This window comes from Meleagris gallopavo, chromosome 3 (genome assembly GCF_905368555.1).
Source record: "Meleagris gallopavo chromosome 3, MGAL_WU_HG_1.1, whole genome shotgun sequence".
In the NCBI taxonomy this organism is placed as follows: domain Eukaryota; kingdom Metazoa; phylum Chordata; class Aves; order Galliformes; family Phasianidae; genus Meleagris; species Meleagris gallopavo.
The window spans coordinates 44,638,188-44,659,258 of NC_139406.1; the positions used below are offsets into that span (position 1 = coordinate 44,638,188).

The window sequence follows — 21,071 nt, forward strand, 5'->3', positions numbered from 1 at the left end:
GGCCAAGACTGCTTGCAAAAGAAAAAAAGGGGAGGGGATAATACCAGGTGGATGGCAAGGAGGAAAGGAGTTACGGGACAGGAGGATGACTACAATAGATATGTATGGAGAATCAGTGACTCAGGCCCTCTGCATAGCTCACACTCATCCTCAACTCCATCTCTACGGCTGCAAACCTCATATCCCTCAACATATAACCCAAAGCCTTGACCTTGTCTGCTAATGAATTTCACCCAATCTTGACTTCTGTCACCACAAGGATTTTTTTCTTACGTATGCCACCTCCCTTGCTGCAAGATACTTATCCCTTTTTTTCCCCCCCCTTTTACAATGGGGAAAACAACGAGCAGACTTAAAAGCCTTACTTCTCTAATGTTACAGCAGTTTTCATATTATTTCAAATCAGAACAATCTCAATACATGTCTGCATTGAGCTGACATTTGGAAACATTTAGCACCACCACATTATCATTTGTTTTCAGGGAATGAAGTTTATGCCAAGCAATACAGACCCTATTCTTAGCACAAATTACCTTAGCGCTAGCTCCCAACTGAGGCTTTCTTTTACGTTCAAGAATGAAATTATATCTAACTTTGAGCTGATCTGCTGGATAGAGGAAACTCACCCTTTCAGGACAGAGATGCTGTTCTATTATTAGAGTCCATCATGCAGTACTAATGCATAAAGTGCTAGAATCATTAACCTTGAGTTGTTTCGTTTACAACAAAGCCACAAATATTAATTCACAGAAAATGCTATAGAAAGAAACAGATGCTGTGGTTTTTATAAAATCTCAACAAAGCTTTGAGGGATACGAGGGAGCACTGTTTCCTAAATTGTGACAAAGGACACGAAGGTGGCTGGAAATTTATGCCAATATCAGATTGAGAACTGTTGTAGGAGATGCTGTGATATGAATATGTATATAGAAAATATCTACTAATCACTCACCTTTTCTTCATTACCAGCACAACCCCCAGAAATATAATGACGAACAGCAAGATGCCTGCGATGACTCCAGCAATTTTAACGGTATGGTCTGTCTGCTTCTCAGGCTCCGGGTCTGGTTTCCGAGTAGCAGCCCCTATGGAATAAGTAAAAGGAGAAAGAAAAAGAATAAGGGCGTTACTCTTGCCATTTCTATACACTTACTGATGCCATTAATCTTAACCAGAGCCAACAGATACTAATTTGTGATTTTTCTAGAGGATAAATCTTGCTTTCATATGCATTCACAGGAATATAATATAATTTCTCATATTGTTTCCTGACATTGTTAGACCACAACACAGGTAGAATATCACAGGCAGTCCCGACCTTTTTGTAAGAGCCTTTTCACAGACTCACAAATTCCTATTTTTTTTTTTTTATTATCTCTTCTGGCTCCCCTTTCTTTCTGCCATTTAGAAACTTACTCACATCACAATAACTATCCTAAGCCTTTATCCAAATTTGATTTGCTGGAACATTTTCCTCAATTATTTTTCATAAATGAAGCTGTAATTCCATAATATATTAGCTTAAACACCTGGAAAAGTGAGATAAGCTCATTTACCATGCATTTTACCCACAATTGTTTTTTTTACACAATAGACTTTTTTTTGCCTTTGGAAATCTAAATCTAGGTCACATCTGGTAGGCAAAAAGACTCCTAAACAATTTATTCACAAAGTGGGAAGCAGCTGATGATCACACCACTGGCACCCACATTTAATATCTGTTTAAATGAGATAACCAGTGCCTTACAGCATCTACTGTCTTAGCTCTTTCAGCTTCTCCATTTTTAAAAAAATAACATCATTTGTACTGTTTACTGTATAATGTGATGGAACGTCAAATCCATGTCTGATGAAATATCCATTTCCTCTACTAAATGAGTTCAGGATGAAAAAATGTTAAGGAAGCTACATTCAATTCACTGAACTGAGTTTTTTTTTTTATGGACTTCAATTTTTTTTTTTTTTTTTTTAATCAAAACGTGACAGTATTCATCATTTGAGGCACCCTGCCATAACATGGACACGGAGATTTAAGCACCGCTCTCCTACTAAAGCTTATCCTGGGAAGGGGAAAGGCAGAGCAAGGTCTAACTTAAGAGTAGTATTTTCAGACCGTGTTCTTATCTCACTGCCCAGGTTCCACAAAGGTTTGGAAAGCATCAAATGTATTTTGATTCTGCTTTTTTTTTTTTTTTGAAAGCAAGCAACTCGGTGATCAAACTGAGAAACTTCTCATTGTAATTCTACATGCAAAAGTTTTCTCATGTTCTTAGTCACAAGCAGGATGTTCTAGGATGCTTGTTCTGATTGTCCGCAGTTACATTAACAGCCTATTTCTTCTGAATTCCATTAGGAATGTGTGGAAAACCTGGCAATTGTTATTGCTGTCATAAAATGGGTCCTAACACATAATCAAAATGTATCTAGAGCTAACTGTGAGTACTGGTTTGTTGTTTTTTTTTTTTTTTTTGGAAGTAATCGGTAATCTTTGTGTGAGTGGTAACTCAGAGAAGGTTATCTGCTACACATCTGTGTCCACTCCCAACAGAGTATTAGTTCTAAAGCAATCAGTTGCAAATCTCTATTAATAAAATTCTTACTCTAAATGTGCAGTCATAACAGAATCTATCCCTATATTTTCTTCTGTGCATATGCATGAAGTTGTTTATACCTATTTTTAATTTCCTTGTATCATACATAAATGATTTTGAAATCTATACTGCTCAGAAGTGTACAAGATATTTAGAAAACATCCAGTGTATCATCTTGCAAAAGGCAGCTGCTGAATCAGATTTGACAGAGAGGAAGCAGTGAAACAAGCAGTATGATGCAAACAGCAGATGAGATGAGAAGGACGTTGCAGTGCTCTTTTAAATTGAAGACCCAAACAAGGAATGCAAAGACAACAACCAATACCATTTCAGGTATAACTTCTAAGACTGGTTCCTTCCAATGTCTCTTCATCATCAGCTACTTCAAGCTACTTCACTCTACCAGACCACTTACAGTAACAATTTCTTAAAATTTGCCTTGTCATTTCTCTCCATTAAGGATTTCAATATGACTTTTGGGAAGCTCAATATTAAAGTAAGTGAAGACATCCTTGCACCATTTTAACATACAACTCAACTATCCTATCCATTTTTATCTCATTGTCCTGTCTCCCTTTGACACAGGATCCTCATTTCATTAGAACTACCTAGAGTTGCACAGTGCAGAGATAATATCAGTCGTATTGATAATACAAACATTTTCCTTGTATCTTGGACCACAACTTTCATGAAATGCCTCCAGTGACAAAACATTACCCTCTGGGTAATGCATTACAAGCTGCAGAATCCACCTCTACCACAAACTCTCAAAAAAAAAAAAATTGTACACAAGGAGAAATACAAAGCCTAACGTTAGGATACTGAAGCTCCCATACTATATCATATAGTGATTACCCAATTGAGTAATCATCAGAAATTTCCTAAGAAAATCGCACATAGTGCCACTCTGAGGAAAAAACAGAATTGTTTATCACCACAGTGGACTCAGTCTGACTCACAGAAAAGACTGTCTTAACCTGGAAGTATGTTGTGACATTCCTTTTAAAAACACCTACAATCAACTATTATTAAAAAAAAAAAAAAAAGATACTGGTATTAACTTAATTCTCACTTAGTCTCATCCAGCATCTCATTCATTCACTGAATGTTCTTAAGGGCAGCTGATTTGACAATCCACTTGGGTAAAAGAAACAAATTTGCCACTTTTCACTTTGCTTGAACACCTCTTTTTTAAAGAAAAAAAATATTAGAAGTTCTGGATCAACATTCTCTCCATTTTTATTTAAACTGTTTATTCCTTTAGTGTACCTCAGTTTTTCTTAACACCTAAAAAATTAAAAAACTGATTCTGTTGCATTCCACCCCATACTGTAGCCCCTTTAGCATAATTTGGTTTTACTTTGACAGCAGGCAGACACCGAAGAGGTTGCATCTGTAGCAGTGAAATCTGCATCAATTTCTTCAGTGCAGCAACCAATTTTGAACCCTCCATGAATTAAAAACTCTTCAAATTTACCTCCAATGAACACTATCAAGCATCTACCAGGACGGAAGATACTGCCTCTTTATTCAGTTTGGTTTTGTTCTCATTAATCCACATCACCCAGCATCATGATCAAGAGCTGCTGCCTCAACTCTGACTCTGCCAGCTATTCAATAGACATGTACAGTACATAGTGTTAAACCCATAAGTACCTATTATAAAAGTTTCATTTTACTTTTCCTTGGTTCCTGTTTAATGGGTAGATCTTGATCTAGAGTTATAATTCATTTATCATCTTATAATTACTTAACTGACTTCTAATCTGTAGGCACATAAGAATTTGCACTGGCATTACAGAGAGGAAGGCAAACAATGTTTAAGGGGATGCAAGTCGCCAGAGGCAGTAGCTCAGAAATTAATTTTAATACTTGACAGACTGTAATGGTAATTTATGCTTTTAGTTGTTTTCTTTGCATGTTTCCAAAGAAACTTAGAAAGTCTTACTGTAAGTTTAAAAAAAAGTCATGTTTTTTCTTTAGTGTACCACCATTCTAAAAAAACATCACAAAATGTAACTTTTTTTACAGTAATAGTATTAAATATACACTATATCATGATACTGTAGCTGTCTCAAACAATTTATCTGATACAGCCATTTTAAAATCCCTTGCGTAAGCTAGAAGATTTAAAAATATACACCAACAAGGCCTATGGACTCCTGCATTTCCAGCAGAGTATCTGTCTTTAGTCATAGAATTGTTTGTGGTGTAAGATAACTCAAAACCCACTCAGTCCCACCCTGTGCCATGGGCAGGGCTCTCCCCTCAGCAGCTCAGTTGCCCAGGGTCCCATCGAACCTGGCCTTGAGCACCTCCAGGGATGGGGCACCACAGCTTCTCTCGGCAGCTGTGCCAGTGCTTCACCACCCTCTGAGTAATCAATTCCTAACATTCAATCTAAATCTCTCCTTTTCTAGCTTAAAGCCATTTTCCCTTTCGTCCTATCACTATCCATCCATGTAAAAAGTCAGTTCCCCTGCTGCTACAAGATTCCCTCAAGTACTGGAAGGCTACAACAAGGTCTCCATGGAGCCTTCTCTTCTCTAAGCAGAAGAAGCACAACTCCTTCAGCCTTTCTTCATCAGAGACGTCCTTTGGTCTGATTGTTGGCAACATCTGAGCTAAGTCCACTACTTTTTCCTCACAATGCTAGACCAAATATGTGATAGCTTTTTGTTTGCCAGACTTATAAGTTTCTGGTTCTACCTTTGTACACAGCAGCCTGACTTAAACCTTACACAGTAACCTCACTTCAAGTTGGAACAATCAGGATAAATATATCCTGACCACATACACTGTGGTGTCCCTCTGGAGAGGCAATAGGTCAGTAAAAAGCAGCAAGTGCAGGACAGCTCAAGGGAGCTTCCTACAAAATGAAAGGACAAGGAAATGTTTCCTGACAGTTTACAAAGGATCAAGGTGCTGACTTCAGCAAGTCCTTACTTGATGAGAGCAAACTAGAGTGCTCTCTGCCAGAAGTGAAAAAATTGAGATACACTTGTAGATAAGCCCCATGATGTCACAAGATCTAACAAACAATTTCCACAAGCTTCCTGCAGTGAATAAGAGAAAGACAATAACATTGTTTGGTTCAAAACCCTTAGATATCTATCCTTAGTTAATCTGAAGACTTTCCAATTTTCTTTTTCCTTATTTCTTCTCCATTCTTTGTGGCCTTCAGTTCAGTAGCATTTAAGATGTGAAACTTCATTTTTTTTTCTTAACTCGCAAATAACTGCCCTTCAACTGTCTGACTTAAGACTTGCCCTCATGGTGCCCTTTTCATTCAGTACCTTCCAAGACACAGTAAGTAATGCCACAGAACACCTACTTATTTTTGACTCCCAGACCTATCTCACCAGCATTTTCTTTATATTGGAACCTTCTTTTCTGCAGTTTAGTGATGAAATACTTTCTAGGTGTCTTACCATATCCTCTGATTGAGAAGTGAACTATATTCCTGTCATTAGTACCTAACATCTACTGTAAGGTGAATTCTTGAGTTACTTCCTTTGGTGGAATTTCTACTTCTCTACCAAGTTAAAAAAAACTTTGAAAAATTCTCATTAACACTTAAGATACATAGCTCTAGTATTAGTATTTTAGGAATTATTTTTGCTTCTGGGCCAACAGTTCTGCTTTTTCCTGGAGCAGAAACTTCCCTTTCCTTTTTCACTCAGAAGGCACAAGTATCATGTTATTAACCTAACCAAACCCTTAACAATAATCTCCTGAAGGTCATTTATGGATAGAAAAGTTTAAGCAGAACTACTACTCATTAAAGTGGAAGCTAAGACTATTCACTAACATAACTAGCTAAGCCAAATATTCTTTTAACTCATATGTAAGCTTTCCCTTGTTTTTCAGGATGAAAGTTTTCTTACGTAGCATAAACAGACCTCTATCAAAAGAACCTCCTTCTCTCTCTCTTTGTATATTAAGAAATATTTGGACTTGTTTTTGTGTTTATTAGTCCCTTCCAAAAGCTGTACTTAGAAGTAGCTGACTGCCCACTTCTGTACAGAAAAGAATGACCATTAAAAGAACCCTTGCTCAATAGTCTAGGAGGTGCTAGCTTTGTTTACAAACAAAGGAATAAGATAAAAGCAATCACTGCCAAAATAAGCTATAGATTGTTTTGTCTAAAGCAATCTTAAAATTCCAGACATTTCTTCTATTTGAGTAACAAACAACTCCTTTCTTTAACAAACTAGATTGGGCTTGCACCTAAGGCTCACCAAAGCAGCTGCCCATTTTACTTTCTTCTTGCAGCTTTAAGTCCTGAGTAGGTTCTTGCTTGATATATCACTTGCGAGCCTTTCCATCTGAATTTCATTTATAGGCTTCCCAGTAGCTGACATGTTTAACTTTAAAAGGCTTTAAAGTAAGGATACAGTTAGCCCAGGTTGTCCCAGTCTCTACTGAAACTTGAGACTAACTCACTGTGTTAGTATGCAGCCTATTTTTTCCAGATGTTTTGATTTCTACCACACAAAAACTGGGAACTGCCAAATGCTTCTCTCTAGAAGAAAGTAAACGATCACAACTACAAGACTTCAGATTCCTTAAGGCATGCAATTCAATTATTAAGCAGGCAGCATGATTCAGCACTTATCTCAGCACCTACCTTCATATTATTTCACAAAGTGGGTCAGGAAGGTGAAATGTAATATCTCTCTGTGACAGATAGACTTGTTATTAGGTGGCCAAGATGATGCAAAATACTCCATGGAATAATGGAAGCACAGAAGTGCAATGTTTCCTCGAAACATCCATCACTAGAATCCTATGGTTCTGGCCACCAGAGATCAGAGAACTTGGCTTTAGAGACTCTGCCCATACTTTCCACAGTCTACAAAAGTTACAGGAGCAAATACAAAAGAAAAAAATACTACTCTCTATTACTTGTAGGATAGTAGGACACAAGAAGCTCTAAATTGAGCTGGAAGCCTGGATGTTCTAAGAACAGTGTAAGCACAAGCTAAGCAATCCTTTTCACCAAAAGCATACTGTTTAGCCAAGATAGTCTGTAATAGCCAGCTGAAGCAATCACAGATGGAAGAGGGAGGTAAATACTCAAAGAAATGCAAGGAATACTCTTGCTCTTTCAACTAGCACTCATTTTCAGTTAATTTAACAGTAGAAAGAGATATTTAAGAGTAATATTTTTAAAAACTACATAGTTACAGCGTCCTAAGGAACATAAATGTTCTAGACCTAAAAGTAGGGACAGCAGATGAAGAGAAACCAAAAGCAAAGGACTGGGACAAAACAAAATGTGACAAGATAAGTACACAAATAGATCTGTGTTACTGGTATGAAAAATTGTGTTCCAGAGGCGTAGGTCCCTCTTATAAACATTAAGCAACTGACATCAATTCTAATCCTCTACTAAAAACTGCAAGATATGCCCACGATGGGACAATGGTGGAAAATGTCCAGTCTCCCCCAGAAGAACTTCCTCTCTATTTCCACCCTGCTATCTCCGTCGTGACTGCAGACAATGGTACACTTAAGCTTACAGCAGCATTATTAGTTCTATGAAAAGATAAGCCAGTCTAACACACTTTTGATTTGAATTTCAAGTTCTTTTCAGATGCCAGTCTTTGGAACTATTTTGGAGAAGACCCAAAACACATACACATTTCTAGATGAAATGAATTACCACCGTGGCAAGTGCATTTATACTGTTAGTGACTGGCATTCAGTCCTCATCTGCTAGCCAGCATGTATTTTGCTAATGGAAGTCTTTGTTTCATTGCCCTGGTAGAACTCTAACTAAAGGAGAAAGTTCTCTCTCCCCTTCATCATTGACAATTTTCCAATTGCTGGCCCTACTTCTCCTTTAAAACCACTCTGGTTTTTGTCCATATGGTGGAAGTTATAAGGTGCTGTTGGCCAGAGTATATTTGTAACAGAAGGTGGTTTTGATCAGTAGGTTTTTTTTTTTTTTCCAGTGTTCTCTCTATGCGTTGAATATATTAGTTTTGTAAATGCCTTCAGTAAGATCTACTTTGCTTCTCTTTTTACAGTATTTCCTCCCTTTCTTTTCCCTGCCTTCTTCTGGAAATGCTTATGCATAAACTGATTTATCCATGGGGCAGGGATTATGTCTGCTTTCTGTTTTGCTGAGCACTGTGGTGTGGAAATAAATGTATCACAATTTTCCCTTCTAGGATACATTTGCTCTCACTGAACCTGTCTATTTGAATGCCCCAGTGAAAGGGAAAACAGCACTCAAAATATAGCAGAAGAGTATTTTATTTGTGATTTATGATCATCAATACAACACACATTGCTGTTTAGAGCTCTCCCTTCCCTAAAAATAATTTCTGTACTTCCACAGGACAAACAACATTCCAAATCAGTATGGTTATTTGGTGTTTTTTAAATGCAGAAAAAAAACCCTGCCTTGTTAAAAGATTTATGCACAGAAGGGATAAGACTACACTAAATAACAATAATTATGAATTATTAATTTTGTTTGTAATATTGTTTACAAAAATTTAAATATAAGTGACAAAGAACTGCATGAAAAGAAATGCAAAGCACTGATGAATATGACTCATTTAACCGACTACTGAATGAACCCTGTTTCTCACTGGTGGGTGATTCATGTTAGTGCATGTGAACAAAAAGACTTTCTTAAAAAAAAAACACATGCATGCGTTTCTGGTTGTCAAGAATAACAACATTCTTTACAAGACATGCCTAAAACAAGCAAAGCTCCTCACTTCACACACATCTTTTGGTCTCACCACAATCATTTTTAGTATGGAATTTTAAGCCAGGCTTTTTTGGATACTGGATTTTTCTGGAGACTGAGTTTTTTTAAATAGGGCTTGTAAGGAAATGAGCAAGCAAACCTTCACAGACTGCTCATTTCCTCCAAGAAAACAAACCAAACTAAAACTTACTATAGTAACACTTTCTCTTCCCTTTCTTTAAAAGAAAGAAAAAGGAAATAAAGTTCATCAAAAGCTTCATCTGGTCACCAAAGTCACTTGAAGCCCTTGCTCAAAACCAAAGAAATTAGAAGTCCTAGCATTTAAACTCAGAAATTAATAATCAGCATAAAATGTACAGACACAGTTTATGATGTTCTTGGGAAAAAAAAAAAGAATTTTCTAAGGAAAAATAAGCATTCTTCACAATCTTAAATTCTCACATGGCCCTACAGAGCATCCAATTGTATTTTATTAGGAAAAGAAATGGTTACATATTTATAAGTACTGATATTCTGTGGCCAGAGAAGCAGCCACAAAATGAGGATAGGTGTGTGTATCACATCTCTCTACGTCAACAATGAGAGAGATCATAGTGAATTCAAATTATCTCTAAGGAAACGAAAGCAATCGGTCCACACTGATCCTGTTCAGATATAAAAAATTTTCTGAGCACATCCATACCACTTTTTTAGTGGCACACATTCCAGCAGTGAATAATTCAACATCATCCTCATCATAAGCATTTCAATTTCACCTATTGTCAAGGTGATCTCTGGGCGACTTGTGTTTTCAACACCAGACCTACTCCAGAAACTGTAGTAAAAGCATTAATAAATACCAGATATCCTTGAAAGGATGTCTCAACTATAATATACAAACAGGAAAGATATGGGACTTCAAACTTCAGACTGAAGGGTCTGCAGTCTTCAGAGAAGAAAAATTATTCTGGACATACTTAAAGAGAAACTCGACTTCTGGAGCTCAGTGGCATGGCAAACACAACTTTTATTTTCCATCCATGAATGGAAGGCATTACAAGCACCATGGGAATGTAACCTGGAGCTAAGGGTACGAAGCAGTGGAGTGAGGTACTGTCTTTTGATGTTTCCAGTACTGAGGATTTTACTACAGGAATGTAGATGAACTGTTCCAAGCAGAAAGTCAGCAAGCTGACATTCCTGATGATTTCAACTACTAGCTTCCTTCCCAACAGAATCCCTTACAAAGTGCTCATCAGAAATCTTTCAACACCCGTCACTCTCTCAAAATTTACTTATCGTCACACTAACTGCCTGTTTGTAGGAGGATAGCACAAAATAGTATCTGAAGAACTTTAGATGAACCAAGATCGGGTTCATTAACAGGAACACAAATAGACTAGGCTTCCTCTGAATGATCATCACTAATTTACATTTCATTTTTCATGCATTTCCTGTAGGCCTTAAAGGTTATAGAAAGACATCCAACTGTCACGTTTTATTAAGAATGCCTTAAATAGTCATTTTGCTCTTCATTCCTTTTCATATCACTTTTAATTAGCAACACACTTAGTCATAAACAGAAGCTGTCTAATTCGATGGAAAACGCAAAATATACCCTGCTTGCTTCAAAAAGGTTTCACATTTGGTTCTGACCAATGATGATTCACAGTTTTTAAGCTGTTTCCCCTGTGTTTCAGATGTTAACTCAAAAGATGAAAGCAGAGTTTTTTGTTTACACAAAAACTTTCCAGCTGTCAGCAATAACAGAAAATCAGATGAGCAGGAGGACATGAAAGTTCAAAGTGCTGAAAAAAAATACAGTCTTAAAAATGCACACAGAATTTGAATGTCTCTCCCAGAGCTCTAAAATCCTTTTCTCTTGCAGTCAGGCTTACATTACTGCAGAAAAGGATGTTTTCAATACAATATCTGGAAAAGTAAGTGATGAAATCCCATCAATAACTAGCCACAGCTAGCACAGTGTTGAGATATTACACCAAGCAGACAAACATAGCTTAGGTATTTACTGAATCAGTTACTTCCAGGAATCTGAGTGAGTTAGTGGAACATTATTTTGCCCAGAGTAGCATGTTCTGTTCTGCCTCCTTATAAAAGCTGACTGTATTACTTTCCTCCTTACTACACTACCCTACTTAAACATAACACACTGTAATATTACTCTATTCATTAGCACAGATATGATCCATGTAATATTACATTGCACTTTTGATAACTCTCCAGTGATACAAACATCAGATTTTCAGTACTTGTGAGCAACAGGTTATTTTACCCCAAACAAGGTCCCACACTTTCTTTTAAATTAAAATTCAAATTGCTTAACATTTTATGAATATAGTCAGTAACTACAGATGGGAAACACTGAAATTCACAGGTTTTTTTTTTTCCAGTTACTAATTATATCTGAGTTTTTCTCTCTTCCCTTGTCACTCCTTAATTTTTCATTGTGGTACATGCAAAATTGTTCTACTTGGATGTAAAAGTTAGATACTTTTTCTGTACTGAAATGAAATAGCATACCACATCACACAGAAGCATATTATAAAGAAAATAATTGTATTGTATAGAAAATAATTTGTATTTTCTGTTTCTCTATTGATGATGAACTGTTTTGGAACAAATGTACTACTGACTGGTACTGCACAGGTGCTGGTAAATAGCACAGATTCCTTAAATTTGTCAAAAGTTTAATCCTGTCAATTTATTAACATAATTATTTTTATTATTGATTTTTGTTTCTATTCTCCATAATGAGAATAGGGAAAGCGCTCCTTGCTCCAACCTCAAACAGCCTCAAAGATATTCTGATACGATGACACATCACTGAGCAAATAGATTGTTTTTCATGCTAGGATGAATTGAACAGACTCTTCTTTAGTAGCTCAAGTTAAAACTTGTTTCAGTCTCTTCACTTACAAGATACTTGATGCTGACACTTGACATCATGCTCTTCTCTCAGCAATGGACTGGGACATTTATATTTCCTAGTCAGCTAGTTGCGTTCTTCAGGGATTTAACATAGATCCTGCCATGACTATTAACTCTGTGATACTCAGCTGTTTACTGAATAAAAGATAAAACTCAAGTCTTTACAGTGCACAACCTAACTATTTATGCTACTTAGTCCTTCCTAAGGGATAACAAAGGGGATAACAAAGGATTACTACTTTCTTGTAGGTCAGGGGATTTACTCCAGCTGTTCCTGCCCTAGGTCTGTAACATCCATGACCATGAGTACAGTGACAGTGTAGCTTATGAATACAGATCTCCTTGGCAAGCCATAAGCACTTACAGCACGAGTCATAGGTAACATGTGTTACAATGCAATCATTCACCACTCACTCACCAAGGCAAAGCACAACGTGACACCCCACCAGCACCACAAGATCTCATCCTATCAACCAATGCCCTGCAATCCCCAAGCAGCAGCTGGACCCCAACCAACACCTCACAGCTTTATGGCATTCTGTGAAGTGTCGTGTTGTGCAGAATGCCCCCCACTTTATTTCAAGCACTGTCCTAACCCAAAGCAGTGACTAAACATCAGTTTGATATTAATGCTGTTTGGGCTGAAACCAGAACAGAACCAAGATAACAGCATCATCCTCAGCATAACTGTTTAGCTTGAGCTCTTTTTCAGCTACTCTAAGGAAACTGTAGTTACATTTAAAATCTTAGGCGTTTCGGATGTACTCTTAAAACCATAAAACCTGACATTTGACTAGGAAACAACAACAACAAAAAAAAACACCACTAGCTCCCATGGTAGTCCTGTATCCTCTTAACATTTTCTTGTAACTATACTGTTTCATATATGAAACTGTCATTGCAAAGATGACAAATCTAACACATAAAAGAACAAAAAAGGGCAATAAATCACAAGTGACACTCCAGCCCACTGGAATGTACTCAACCACTGCAGCAGAAAGTAGGAAGATTTCCTCTTGCTTTATATTCCTCTTGCCCATCAGAGTGGGAGAAACAAGATCTCTGCACAACTGGTAAAAGAAATGCTGGGACTACAATATAACAAGCTTGGAGTTCCACTAAGCAAGAATGATCTGACTCTCCTAAGTCTTCCCCATCATGCCATAATGGCACCATACAGGTGTTTGCCCTCCCTATGATAATTAAGCACAGCTCCCACTGATGCCAGTTACATTCAGAAGTATCGATAAAAGAATAATATCCTAAAACTGTGGATTCAACCGGAAGAAATGCCTGCATATACTTTTATTATTACAAACAACACTGCAGCATCAACTACAAATTCATGAGTTATCCATTACTCAAAGCAGCACTTCATGTTTCCACACATCAGAATACATCTAAGCCAGTGCTACAAGGTACAGGATTGAGAAAAAGGAACATGCATGTCTGTCCAGCTCATGTGGCTATACTTCAGATTACACCAGTTCGGCTGAACAAACTAGATAAATAGAAAAAGAGTCTCTCTCAAATTCACACTTCTGTTTTTGTGCTAATAAACCATTTTTAGTAATGCTGAGGCTGAGTGTAATAAATCTGGAGTAAATCCTTTCACATAAAAATCCAATATTTGAGTTGAAGTTTTTCACTTTTATACTGGAATGGCTAGTAAGAGAATCTAACCCAGATGGTGATAAATGTTACGTATTGAACTAGATCTGTATATTTTATTATACAGCTAACTTCATAAGGGAGGAGAAAGTCACTGGAACTATTTTTATGATTCTTTTTTAGCATGGTTTTAAAATGCTGCTTAAGGTATGCAGGTAAAATTCATATGAGCTTTAAGATAGTCACTATCATAAAAAAATACTTCCAATTCTTAAGTATCAGTCATTCTACAAGATTTCTGACATATCTGATCTGTACCAAGAATTTTATCTTGGAAGACTGTACAATACAGAACTCCCACTTCCAGCTGCATGCTTAATTAACAATGGGTAGTAAAAAAGTGCATTCTATGGAAATCAGTCTTAATAACATCTAGCAAAGTGGTGGCTGTTCCACTAAATCACAAATGGAAATACTTTAAATATAAGTAGCTCAGACATATTCCAACAATTAAGAAAATGCCTGAAAGAATGAACATCCTAATCACAATTCCAGGCATGGTATTTTATCAGAATGCAGACAGAACAGATGAGGGCCAAGTGAATACCAAATATGGCAATTTAAGCCTATTACACAAAATGTCTCCTAAAAAAATAGCCTGAAAGCTTCTGCATTTTGCTTCACTTTCTCAGAAACATATATTTGTTATTCAACTTTAAAGTCAAGCTTATAGTCACTTTCAAGTGGCAACTTCTTGAAAAATCCTATAAATGCTTTCAAGTTGTACTGTAGAACTGTATTAGCTGTATTTGCTTGTGCAAACATGGAGACTGCATCATGAGGACCATTATGCTCCATGTACACACAGTCTTTTCTCTTGGCCAATAGATGATAAAATACTTTCCCTCGCTACAAGCTCCAAATGAGTACTGAAGCAAGGAGTAGCTTGATATTTAGGGCTAATAGCAGGTAATTCTATAGCTGGAAGTTACTTCTATATGAAAGTGAGGGAGTAAGGAAAGAAAGAGGAACTAATGCATTGTTTATAAACTTATTTATCAGTCAGTGCCAGGATGAATTGATGATGGAGACTGTGCAAGTTGGCTTGAAAGCTAAACTGTATTATCACAGTTTCCTGAAGAGGAGGTCTCTTAAAAAAAAAAAAAAGTAACAACATTCAGGAACACAGCCAAGATTTTAAATTTCTGTTATGCAAGAAGCATCAGCTTCCCACCAGAAAGAAAAAAAAAAATCCCAAAGTTGTCCTCCTGACCACAAATTATGTATCTCCTCAAACCCTAAAAGGCAAACATAACTCCTTGATTGCAAATGTGATTACTCTGATGTCTCTGATGTTCAGCAGAGAAGTAAAGAAAAAGCATTAAGCAGAAAATGCTTTGCACTGTTATTTAACTGCTACACCTGTAAGCCTCGTGTTAACTATGGCTGGCAACAGCCCTATGACTTCCACATAAAGAAGCTCTTTCACATGTAGGAGGCCCTTTCACAAGGGGGAGGGAGAATAAGCTCTATTCCCTGTTTGCTCATGCCTGGCCCCAGCTCCCGTGAATCTTCTTTAAGAAGAATCTTTGGGTTCCTCATGGGCATTGCAGGTACTATGACTGCCTTACTACCTTGAAAGTTCTTACATAGTCCATCTCTAGGAAAGCTTGAATTCCTCTTACTGCTGTGAGAACAACCATGTGTGCAGGGCAAAAGGATTTATACTCCCTACTGTGGCAACTGAGAAGGAAGATGAAGGTTCTTCCCTTTTCACCACATGGTCTTTATAAAATGAGGAGAGTTTGTGGGAAAAACAAACAAAAAAAACAACAACAAAAAACAGGAACTATTTCAGAGACTTTTAAATACATTTCAAAGACCACAAAAGACCAAAAAGCCACAAATGCTCTTTGTAGATATCATTTGATACTTTGTCCATATATAAAAAGTTTCTAATCACAATACTATAAGATGATGGAAAGTTCAGTGACAGTGGGGAAAGAGGATAGCACAACCCTAGGCTGCAGCAAATGAGAACAAGCCCAAATGCAGCAGCCATGGATACATAGAGAAAAAAACAAAAAAAAACAAAAACAAACAAACAAAAACTGCTTACCTTTAGAATGCCTCAGGCAGGCAGGAATCTCCAGCAAGAGATACCCTCACCTCCACTGCCAACCCTTAAATGAGGCCTGGGAAGGGGTGGAGCCAGGATCCACCCCTTATGGTCACTCAGATGAATACAATGAGCTCCCCTGGGTTGGCCCTGCCTTCCCACCAGGTGCTCAATCACTGGTTCAGGTCGTGAATCAGCATTTCTGCTACACTGGTATAACAGATTTATTTATTTAAGAAAAAAAGGTAAAAAAAGTCACAGATCTGACAGACTATGAATATCCAAGCTATGCACCACCAGCAACAAAGTAACCAGTACTTTGCTATATATTAGCTATGATATGTATTTGTTAGCTATATCCCTTATCTCTCATTGTTAACTGTGGTAGATATTTTCCCCTTACAGAACAGATCTGTCTTCTGGAGGTCCCTGTAGCTACTCAGTTCTCCATTAAAACAAATCAGAAAAAGAAAAAAGAAAGAGATGAAAAACATTTACTTCTCCATCTGGAAATATATATATACTTATTTGAATCCTGAGATGAAGAAATAAAAATTGCTGAAGATCAAGAGATGCTGTTTGTCTATTCAAAGCCTTATTTGTACTTGCAAGTAAAACACTGAGCTATAAAAATGCATGTGGACAGAGCTTTTAAGAGCTTCTAACAAGAACAAGCTAGTACTTCCTAGCATCATACATCCATTGTTCTGGTTAGCTCTCATGTTATTACATAATACGAATTTACACGCAACAATTTTCTCCTGATTGACACAATAACTTCAGCATTATGTATTTAAGCTTTGTTACACAAAAGGCATATGACAGCATTAAAATCTATTGTGAACACGCCACTAATCCTCTTTTCTTCTGTTGAATCATTTACCTGTCTCTTGTTGACTAATGGAGAATCCAGATGCTAAGGATCTAAACGCCTCTTGACCCTTAGGCACCCCAGCAGCAATACTTACACACTACCCAAATATGCCAGTGTTCTTGAAAAAGGCAATAATTTTATCACCTGCTAAATGCGGATGGACTAGGTCTAACTTCCCCTCTTGCATTTTCCAAACTCACCTTAGGTTTTAGAAATTTGTTTAGTGCATTTTCTTACTATTCGAAAATTAAAGGGTTTGCATGTTTATTTCCCAACAAAATGAATAGTTTCCTTGAGTTTGTAAAGATTTCAGTACGTTCTGAACTGGCCTTCAAGCCACAGTCAGTCCAGTAATTGTCTCACTCCTGCACTGAGTTTTTGTGACAATTAGATCTAGAAACCTTGCAGTTCTGTTTATTTTCGTATCTCACACCCTAGGTTATTTTAAGACTTGAATTCATATATGACATAATGAGGAAATCGGTTTTACTTCTTTTTAAATTTTATGCATTTTGAAATATTGACAGAAAATATGACCTTCCCAACACACCATGGGAAAAAATAAAACAACAAACATTAATACAAGGTCTTTGTTCTAATTTATACATGCAACTTGTGAACCTTAAATAAATGACAGATATACTAGTGTCTTGATCTAATAACAGAAGAAAAAAAGCAAGTACACAGGTAGATATCTGTATTTAAACTATGACTGAATTTACACATGGAGCGAGGCTAGATCTCTTCACATTAGGCTTGAAAGAATATTCCACAGATCACACACATAATGGAAACATGCAGTAGAGTTGTACATTTGGCCATGCGTGTGTGTGTTTTGTGCCAAGCACACAATTTAATTTAATTTAATGGAGCTGAAGAAAAACTTATGAACAAAAAGAAAGTTTTAACACAGAAAACTATTTACGAGCAGAGAATGAAGAAATCATTAGGGAAAAGGAGCCAAACAAAAGGAGACGAGAATGGGCATGATGACTTGTCTATACTTGAACTTCTGACCTGTTAGTTGGTCGTCGCCTGCAGCAGGGGCGATGCGAATGTATGGTGTTGTAAGCTGAGTCACGATTATCGCAGCTAAGGCAAAGGAAGATTTCCAGGTCAGCATGCATGAGGGAAAAAAAAGCCAGACTGAAGCTAGGCCAGCAAGAAGAATCTTGGTCAATAGTTTATTGTCTGAACTTCTTGTAAACAAAAAAGGTAAAAAAACAAACAAACAAAACAAAAACAAACAAAAAAACAAAAAAACAACAGCACAAGTTTCTTTTCATCTTCAGTTGTTAGTTTGGTTATTGTGGATTAATGAGTTTTTGTATATGACTTTTCAGAAGAGAACTCAAAGCACATTATTTACATAAAATGTGTTTGAGGAAACTGGAGACTGTTAGCCTCTGCTGGTGGCAGCACTGGGCTTCCTAAGTGAAAGGCTACTGCCTATTCAGATTACTCTGGTCTTAACTTCCCTATGTAATTTGTACTCATTTCACATTTTATTATCTCATTTTATTATAATATATTTTTCCTATATTTCCTGTTAAGATAATTTTCACATAAATGCTCTTGAGCTATCTTAGATTCATTTTTATTGAGCCTAGTTAGGTTTCTGCTCTGGAAATGCACACACTACCCATACACTTAACTTGCAACGTTCAAAGAAAGACCACTGACAGTTATCACCTTTGAGTTAGGTACGTCTGTAGCTGACTGAGGTACAAGCTTTACATCACCTCATGTTGTGCCACTACAACAAGAAAAAGCTGAAAAACTCAGATTTTCTGTGTGTTCCAAGTACCCTGATTTTTTTGTCAGAGTTGTTAACAGTCTGACTGTTAAGATAAGTATTAGCCTGCTCACAGTAATAAGATCTTGTACTTCTTTATTTGCCATTATGATTGCCTCTAAGTGGTTAAGCACACTATGATACATATGTATTAAGGAATATAAAAAAAAATTAAAAGGTCAGATCCAACATGATGCAGCTGGAGAATGATGCAAAGCAAAAATATTGGAAAATTAAGGAGAAAATTATATGAAAGATCACTAATTTACATAGAACAGCCTGGGTGCTATTAGAAATGTGGCAACGAGTGAGGAAAATAGATCATCTACCATCTGCAGACAATTAAACTCAAAACTGCTGCTGCATAATATTTTGAAATATCCCTCTGCAACACTGAAACGCAGTGTTGATAGTAGCTGCTAGAGTACTGCTGCTATTCGATTTAAAATATTATAATATTCTTTTCTCTCTCATAATTAATGAAAGCCTTCCAGTATCGCAAAATTTGAACAATAATGTCTGCCTCTTGAGAACTGGAATCCTAGGAGATAGCCAAGATGTCTCTATCCAGACAGAGTTGTAAGTCATACCAGGAAATATAGTCTTAATATAAATCACAAAACACCATAAAGTTGATAGCAATAAACTTGGAAGGGTTCTGGAATGTTTTCAAGTTCATCTGCTGAGATTTCACAACCATTTAGCTTGAAGAAAGAGTACATATATGAAATCCATATTTCAAACAAAATACAATAACCTTTATTACCACTGGTATGAAAATTTCTTCCCAATTTTTGTTTGTTTGTTTGTTTAATTATCTTGTCAAAAGTAATGGGAGTGGAAACCCTGCAGTCTCCACATTTGTATATACACCAAATACTCAGAGGTCCTAGAAGGCTCTACAGACAACTAAGAACAGAAGATTCTACATCACAAGAATACACTATCTGATCCTTCTCCAAGCACAGGCAGTGGCAAAGGTTCTCTCTGACTTCAGCAGAAGCTGGAGGAGAACAAAATCCAGTATTCTGATCCTAAATTACAATTGCTGGAATTGAGATTTTTATATGATCTCAAAAAGGGTGGTGATGGGGGAAATGTAGACGTGGGCTGCGAATGGGACAGGACAATTCTCTTTCTTGTCTCAGTGCAGGCGTGGTGACTTCTGACTTACAGAAAGTAAGAAGTCTGCTTTTCTCCTTACCTCTACTGGATCTAAACAGGAAAAAATATTTGTACAGATATGAATAATTAATATCATATTACAGTATGTCACAGTCTACGTTTTAGTTCTCAAAAAATAATATAGTTTGAATATATAATAGAGATTCTAGATTTGTAAGCACAGTGATCAGTGCTTTTCAGAAGCCCCTCTGGAAAATTTTGTACCAGGGACTATAAACACCTTTGAGGACACTTGTGACTTCCAAGTTCTCACAATAACCCCTTGTATGACTTTACAGACTGCACAAAGGTATAATGAACAATTCTGAAAACAGCTTTCAAGGCAAAGAAGTACAGAGATTTGTTTAAAATAAAAGCTGCATTTCTCATCTCCCTGTTGTCAGATGTGCTACCTTGTTGCTATGGAAGCTATTCCCATCACGAAGTCACCCTCACTTCTCAAACAAGAGAGTAAGGTTTTTCAGTCAGTCAAGTAATTGAATCAGGTGAGCATCCATTAGTGATTAGGACTACAAATCTTCAAATAATCTAAAACCCATTCCCCTAATCACCTATTATGATTTGTGAGGCAATGTAATCTGCTCCTGGCAACACCAAAACTCCCAGAAAACAGCACAGGATTTCATTTTAACCTGATATTAATATATTTTATGTTTTATTAGGCTTTAGTGAAGATATTTGAAAGTTTGCTATGATATAGTAAGCAGTCAGTAAACTGGAAATAAAGCTCTTACTTTGTTTTGGAAGAAAGAAAAAAAGGAAACAGTTTGAAGAGATATAAAAAGTGTATTTCTCATATAAGGAAAGAGGCAATCATGTGCTAACATTTCATTTATCTTTCAGTAATGAGATTCTAATCCATCATGTTTAGATATATTGGACGTGGTGGAACCACATCATCTGTATGGAAATGGAATCATACTGAAGCCAGCTATGCTGAGAATAGCCACTATGAGATATAATGAAGAATTTTTTGTGTCACACTCTTGCCAGGTGCCAAACTGCAAAGAAGCATTAACTATTCCTCTTTAGTAGCAGTTCTTTTTCTTTCCTTTCATTTTCCTCTACTACAATCTCCACATAACCATATTATCCCAGCACCTCTTTTTCATGCCTTGAAGCCAGCACTAGCTAAAGGTGCTAAAAAGATGAGAATACAAAGATAATTAGAGACAAGTCCTAGCCTTCAAAGTTAAATATATCAGCAATATGTTTACCTTTCCTCTTTGGGGATCAAA

General features: G+C 36.8%; 1 protein-coding gene across 6 annotated transcripts in view; it reads right to left on the bottom strand.

The window, feature by feature from the left end:
* Window positions 1–21,071, bottom strand: part of PTPRM (protein tyrosine phosphatase receptor type M) — a 454,600-nt gene that overhangs the window by 150,497 nt on the left and 283,032 nt on the right. For 3 of the 6 annotated variants that reach the window (XM_085220802.1, XM_085220801.1, XM_085220800.1), the window contains exons 14-15: window positions 17,871–17,945; window positions 953–1,085 (exon numbers count right to left, since the gene is read on the bottom strand). In XM_085220802.1, coding sequence (XP_085076928.1) covers window positions 953–1,085; window positions 17,871–17,945 — 208 coding nt within the window. The remainder of the gene's footprint in view (window positions 1–952; window positions 1,086–17,870; window positions 17,946–21,071) is intronic. The other 3 variants (XM_085220805.1, XM_085220804.1, XM_085220803.1) reach the window with 1 other exon arrangement.